General features: G+C 34.4%; 1 protein-coding gene across 28 annotated transcripts in view; it reads left to right on the top strand.

Moving 5' to 3' along the window:
* The window catches only part of tgo (Aryl hydrocarbon receptor nuclear translocator homolog tgo), a 244,559-nt gene that overhangs the window by 7,536 nt on the left and 229,523 nt on the right, over nucleotides 1-7,500 (top strand). For all 28 annotated transcript variants that reach the window (XM_043016028.2, XM_086535253.1, XM_086535247.1 and 25 more), the window contains one exon: nucleotides 4,843-4,882. In XM_043016028.2, coding sequence (XP_042871962.1) covers nucleotides 4,843-4,882 — 40 coding nt within the window. The remainder of the gene's footprint in view (nucleotides 1-4,842; nucleotides 4,883-7,500) is intronic.

The following is a 7,500-nucleotide window of genomic DNA, read 5'->3' as shown; positions in this document are numbered from 1 at the left end:
GTGTGTGTGTGTGTGTGTGTGTGTGTGTGTGTGTGTGTTTGTTTGTGTTTTGTATCTGTTTGTTTGTTTGTTTGTTTGTACGTACACATGCATGTGAAGGATTTATACTGTAATGTGTTTTACACAAAACAATGAATTGAAAATCACATGAATATGCTGGAGGCCTTTTTTCTATATTGTAACACAAATGTAGCCCACTCTGCATCTCTTGCATAGTATGCCTTGAAGAGGCAATATAGTATAAAGGTCTTTTGTCATATTCAGGTGTTTTCCTGTTTTTTCCTTTGTTGTTTTGTGTGCAACACATGTACGTGTGCATGTGTGTGTATACGCGTTTAAGTTTTATATTGGTATCTCAGTGTTTGTATATTTATTTATTTATTCATTTATTAAATTTTTTTGTTTATAAGTATTTTTTGTTGTTGATTATTTTCCAAATAGCTGCTACTTTTTCTTAGTACTTCAAATACAACCTTAGTAAACCGTCATATGAGTCATGAAATAAATTGCTTTTTCCTTCTTTTTATTTCTTTTTTTTTTTTTTTTTGCTTTTGTTTTGCTTCGAGTTGCCTTTTTTTCACTGTCAGGTTAATTTGCATTTGGATTTATAATTTGACCTTCTGTGCTATGGATACATAGATTTTTTTTTTGTATTCATAATTCATAGAGAAGCCATATGATATAAGAAAATAGGTTTTTGTTATTTACTTTGGCTTTAGTATGTATTTATGATTTTCACATAATATGTTGCATCATTTAATTATTTTTAAAGGTATTTAGTGCACTTCTGTGATTCTACTAAGATAGTATTACATTCCAAAAGGCAGATTCATCAGTAACCTTTTTATGTTAGAGGAACAGCTCTTAGCTTTATTTTCTGAAGCCTTGGATACATGAAGATATGAAGCTGCACGATAGAGTTTCTGGACACCCTTCCAACTGATCCCCCCAAAAATGCCATAATACTATTTCGATGATGTTGCTGGATTCTTGCGTGATTCCGCAGCTGTTGTGGCACTATTGGTTGGCGGTTCAGAAACACACTTTCAGTTGTGTCTTGTTTCCCGATGGAAATGGGAGATGGTCAAGCGACAGTCCAGGTTGCAGAATGTCTAGACAAAGAAGACGCAGTGTGGCCATGTCTCTAGGTATTCATGCGTCTTGATTGTCTTAAGACTTTGCATCTTGTAAAGAGACACTATAGGGAGATTTTAGATGTTAGTATTGTTTCATTTTAATGTTTGCATTGTTATTATGATGATTATTATTTTTGTCATTATGTTATCAATGTTTTTATTATTATTGTTATTGTTGTTGTTATAATTATGATTGTTGTTATTATTATTATTATTATTATTATTATTATTATTATTATTGGTATTAATACTATTATCATTATTTTTTATTATCATTATCATTGTTATTGTAATTATTATTATTATTATAATAGTAATAATTATTATTATTATAATAGTAATAATTATTATTATTATAATAGTAATAATTATTATTATTATAATAGTAATAATTATTATTATAATTATTATTATTATAATTATTATTATTATTGTTATTATAATAATTATTATTATTAATACAATCACTATTTTTATCATTATATTTTTTATTGTTATTGTTATTATCATTTTTATTATTGAAATATTATATGTAATGTTTGGGTGTAACATTTCATTTACAAACTCTTGGGAGTTTGATGTGATTTTTATTGTTTATACAGATCAAGGTTTGTCAGGTGTTTTGTTTATGGTAGTTGCATTCAGTTTCAGAATTATCTTTGACTTTTGACTAATTACATTCAGCTACAGCCTAGGAGATGTGAATATAAAGGTTCAGTTATGCAAACAAAAACCTACTTGAGTAATGACAAAGGCCTGCTTTGGCAGTGTCCCTTGTAATCTTAGTCAGTTGTGGATCCTACATGAAAGGAAGTGCTTGCCACACAGTACAAAGGGAAGTTGCGATTATTTATTTATTTATTCTTTCTTTTATTACCTTGCGGGATGTTGGTTGCTGGTTTGTCATCTTTTCTTTATAAAAAATATGATTTAAACTCTCTTGATTATTATTTCACTGGGGTTGGAAGCAGTGTCAGCAAAGTTTTTAAAGTTTTGATTGATTGATTGATTTTTTTTATTTTTTAGAATAATTAATTAATTAACTTTTTTTTAATGGGGTACTTTAACTAGTCATTAGTTACAATAAGAGAGTTATTGTTTTGGTGTATATATAGATATTCATTGACTTGACATTTTGTTTGGATTTTTATTTGCCTGTGAGACGGATGTGAATCAAAGATGCCAAGCATTTGGACTTGTCATACTGCATTCAGCCATAATGGCAGGATTACACAGTTATGCAGAAATAAAGCAGCAGTTGGCCAAGCACCAAGACAGAGTTTAAGCGAGATTGATTTTACGGGTATGAATAGGCACAATTTTTCAGGCAGCTTATTTATTTGAATGATGTTAATCATATCTCACTCCTTTCTCGTCGCTAAGTGCATAGGTTTGTACGTAGAGGATTTACCAAGCAAGGAAGGCCGCGTGCCTTGGGCTTTCGGATTAGCATTGACTTGAATTCTTGTTGCCAGAGATTGATAATGTATGTTGGATTAAATACTGGGAATTTTAGTCTATCCAATTGGAGCTTTGTAAGTCTTTGCTGTTCCTTATCTTTGTGTTATCCTCCCCTCCCCTCCCCTCAAAAAAAAGATAAAATGTGGATGTGGAATTCATGTAAGCCGATTTGGACATCATTTGTTGTCAGACGTTGTTACATATAAATTCATGCTCAATGTTGGGGGGATTTTGGGAGGTGGTTGTGAGCCGTTTAGAATTTAAATCTTGATAAGTTCTTGGTGTATGGGCAGGAAGTTTGTAGCTTCATGCTACCTTTGTGAAACTTCATGGGTTATATTCCACTACTGTTGCCTTGTATATAGGTGCTGTTGAAATATACAATTGTTCGGATGCGTAGACCTAGCTGTTGTCACTGCCATTTCTACATTGATTTGTGTGAATGTAATAAGATACAACTCCATTAATAAACACAACCATAATAAGTTCACAGCAGTTTTTATTCTGATCATTCATAGATATTTACATCTTCCTAATGCATTATTGTGAACATCAAGTAGAATTGTTGACGGCAATGTCTTGGAATGTTTGAACTTGATAGTGTCTAGTTTGTATTTTTCTTCGTATCTTTCAAGTCAAAATCTAAGATATTGTCTATATAATTGCATTAATATAATGAATATCAATGTAATTTCTGGACATGACAATTTTTTATGTAATTTTCTTTTTTTTTGTTTATCTGACAATACTACGTAAGTTACAGGGAAATGATGCAGGAATGTCATAGCTAATATTTAATAAGTTAAAATTGTTTTATAGCATTTGCCACCACTTATTAAAGAGAAGGAGTAAAGTTATTTGGGATAAATGAGCATTGGGAATTTTTCTGTGAAAAACTCGGCTTATGTAAATATTAGTCATACTTTTAAAAGATTCTTACATAGTTTATATTCAATGGGTGTCCAAATATGATGTCTGAGATAACTATTTTCCATTTGCTCAAACTAGGACTCATCTGTAAGTAGACTAAAAGTGGTTATTTTTTTTATTGCATGCATCTCACTTACAATTGTTATGAACACCTGAACAGCACTGCTCACAAGGGTATTGTAGGTGATCCACTATAGTCAGGTGTTGAATAGAAGTAAAACTATGTCTTGTCACTTTATTTATGCACCATTTTATATATATGTGGTGTAAGTTTGATGTTGCAATGAGCCTCTGTTTGGGCTGAAGTTGATTAATAAAGATCTGTTAGAAATACAGAATATTATATTGCACAGCAGTAATTTTTTTTTATGAAAGTCAGTTATAGGTTGTCAGAGAGTAAGGTATGAAGGGAAGAAGCTGGAGGACAGTTACTGTAAATGCTAGCCAGTTTTGCCATAGGGTATTTTCCTAGTTTTTATCATTCTTAGCATCATTCTTAGGACAGGTATTAAGAGTCACTTTCCTCTGGTACCTCCTCACACTGCACAATATTGATGTGAATCAACACGGATTTTTATGGCAATTCCAAAAATTATAGCCACTTCTCTGTCCACTGATTTCTGCCTTTTAGGAATTTTAAAGTCACTTTTCTAATCCTAAACTGAATACAGGTATTTATCACTCAAGAAAAATCACATGAACAACTCACCAATGTGTGTACATTGCACTGATGACTGTAATCTGTGTTCTATTTTTGGCGTGAGAAAACTCTTTTTTTTTTCACCAGTCTTCAAAGAGAACATTTTAATGTAACCGTTACTTTATGTTAAAATATGCAAATGGTTGCTGATTGAGGGAAGTGAAGATCATTGTGTTGCAGAAATAAACGTTTATATTTATTTTTATTGCTGTATTTTTGTCATTTGAGCGTGGAAAGAATGACATATGTTGCAATGTTACATATAAAAATTGTTGCACCTTTGTTGTTTGTGTAACAGGAAATGTTTATTGATGTAATTATTTAATAATGCAGGATAAAGTCTTCTTACACATATTTAGCTTTTAGTGTTTAAAAGTAATGCAATGCTTAATGTTATTTATTATTTTTCCTTATTCAGGTATTATGTACATCTGTGGCACATTATACTGTACTTCTGTTACATCACATGATTACATCCGTTCTTTACTGGAAGTTTTAGAATTACAAATTGATGTTTTGGGAGAACATTGTATCTTTTAAATAGTTTTGTTATGCTTTGTAATATTCTTCATATTCATAAGAAGTTACTAACCTCCTCTTGACTTGTTTTTACAGGCAGCATTGATGCCAGAAAACGGCGTGCTGGTTCCTTAGGGTAAGTACCAAATGGGTATTTTTTTCTTTCCTGTTTTTTCTCTTTGTCTATTTTATTTCTTATTTTCCCCATATTACTTGTGTTACTTAATATTTGTATGATTAATTTTAATCTTTCGGAAGTCGAGAGCAACCAAAGTGTTTACATTTTTATGACCAGTTGGGTTAATCCGGAACCTGTTTTTAATTATTATGTTTTTATTATGAAGAAAGGTAATTGGATTTTTGATCATATGTAAATTTCAGCCATGGTCATTGGTGCATTACGTGATCGGATTGAGAGTATAAGATTGTGCATAAAATGAATATTGAATTAGTTTCTCTGCGTAAATAGGCAGACACGATTTATATTGAAGCGAGAGGGAGGTTGTGAGCATGAGGAAAATTTTCAGTGTTATTAATTAATCTTCATTTCGTGGCTCTATATGTTTTGTATATTACCTCTCCATTCCGTCTTTTCTTTTTTATTCCTATCTTCTTATTTAGGCCAAATGCAAAAAAAAAAATGGTTTTAGCAAGAGGATAGAAATAAGTTTAATAAAGTTGGTCGGATTTTGATTTTGATTAGTAAGGTATGTACATATATATATATGTATGTGTGTGTGTGTGTGTGTGTGTGTGTGTGTGTGTGTGTGTGTGTGTGTGTGTGTGTGTGTGTGTGTGTGTGTGTGTGTGTGTGTGTGTGTGTGTCTATCTACATGTATTTTTCTTCGAGCTGTCATATTTTCATCGGAATTTCCACCAAAGCCCCACACATTAAGGTCGGACGGGTTTTAGGAACCTCATCATTTAATATTCAGATGAACTTACCCCTACCCCCACCCCACATATACACACTCCGTCCCCCGTCTACCTTTCCTATCTTTCCTTTCATCTTTGCTTTTTCTCCCATCGTCTTTTTTCCTGTCCTTCATTTCGAGAGAGAGAGAAAGAAAAAGAGAGAGTTAGAGAGATAGTGAGAGAAGGAGATAATGAGAAGAAGAGAAGAAGGGCGAAAGAAAGAGGAGGAAAGAGTTAGGGAAAAGGGGAAAGAAAGAGAGCGAGAGAGGGAGAGAAAAGAGAGGAGTATTGTAGGCTGAGGCAGTGCCACAGCGAAATTTGGGCTCGTTGAGTGGGCAAAATACCCCTTTTTCGGGCATTATTACGGGTAGCGCTGTGTGACGCAATTTCGAGATTGCGTCATCTGCCTGGTTTGGTATTTGAACGATTTTTTTTGCTTTTACTTGCCTTTTTTTCCTTACGTGTTTCTTGGAATCGTGCGTAGGTTTTGATTTGTTTGGCAATACTGTTATATATGTTTTTTATTTTTATTTTATTTTAGGTATACGTTTACAGTTTCCTGTAAAAGGTCATCTGATAATTTGGAGGGAGAGAGAGAACAAAGAGAGAGAGAGTAGAAAGATCGAAGGGCATAAGGGGAGAGGGAGTGGTAGGAGGAGGGAGGGCGAGAGGGAGGGGAGGGAGAGGGAATGGGAAGAGGGAGGGGGGAGGGGAAGGGAAGGAGGAGAGAGAGGGGGAGAGAGGAGGGGGGAAAGAAAGGAGAGAGGGGGGGAGGGAAGGAGAGGGAGGGGGAAGGGAGGGAGAGGGAGAGGAAGGGGAAGGCAAAAGACGGAACGAGACACGACAGGAAAAATGACCAACGGGACTACTAAAGACTCGCCCCCCCCCCCTCCTTTCCTCTTTCCTCTTTGCCCCATTCTCTCAACACCCACACCCACTCTCTCTCATCCTCCTCTTTAAAAAAATGAAGAGAGAAATCAATACCTCCCTCCCCCCCCCAAAAAAAAAAAAAAAAAAAAAAAAAAAAAAATGATTCGATATGTGAGTCACACACACACACTCTCAGACACACGACGACGATTGCCCGCGGATAGTCCCCGCTGCGTGTAATTTACTCGGGCTGGATAAACGGCGGGCGGGAAAAAAAACGAAAAGGAAAAAAAAAACGCGTTCACGCCGAGGGATTTCTTGTCGTTTCTTCGTCCTCTTGTCTTTTTTTTCATCGTCCTCGTAGGTCGTCTTTGCTCGTCTGTTTTCGTCGTTTCTCTAACTTTTAACGTCATCGTCGTTTCGTATTATCCACGCTCGTTCTCCTACTCTTCGTTTCTTGCCCGTCGTCCTCGTCCCTCATCGTCCACGTTTTGTCCTCGTCGTTTCTCGTCGTCGTCATCTTCATCTCTTGTCCTCCATGCAGTCAGTGCCTTCGCTACCGTCACAACTCGCTTAATGCAGGAATTGCAATAAGAGGGAAGAATCATTGGAGTAGTAGAAGCGTGTGCAGTTAGTCGCATGATGAAGGAAATAAAATAGATAAATCGATTATGAAAAGAAATGAAGGCCTAGATTTTTTCGGCGCCGCTTCTCAGTCACAACGGTAACCCTTTCTTTTCATCGCTTGTAATTAATCGTAGTGTCGGTTTAAGGAAGAGAAAATTATATTGATTTTTTAGATTATTAATTCATAATGATAACCATAGTGGAATTTTATAATTATTAGATGGTATTAGAAGTTTTGAATTGTTACTATATAGTAGATAGGAAAAAACAACAACTATTGAAACATATTAGAATGTCAAATAATTAAATCGTATGAGAAGTTTGAAAATAAGAAATAACATC

This window comes from Penaeus japonicus, unplaced genomic scaffold (genome assembly GCF_977035675.1).
Source record: "Penaeus japonicus unplaced genomic scaffold, GWHDUDI00000001_assembly GWHDUDI00000042, whole genome shotgun sequence".
NCBI lineage: Eukaryota > Metazoa > Arthropoda > Malacostraca > Decapoda > Penaeidae > Penaeus > Penaeus japonicus.
Note: the sequence above shows the minus strand (reverse complement) of the source record. Positions and strands in the feature narration are given on the sequence as shown.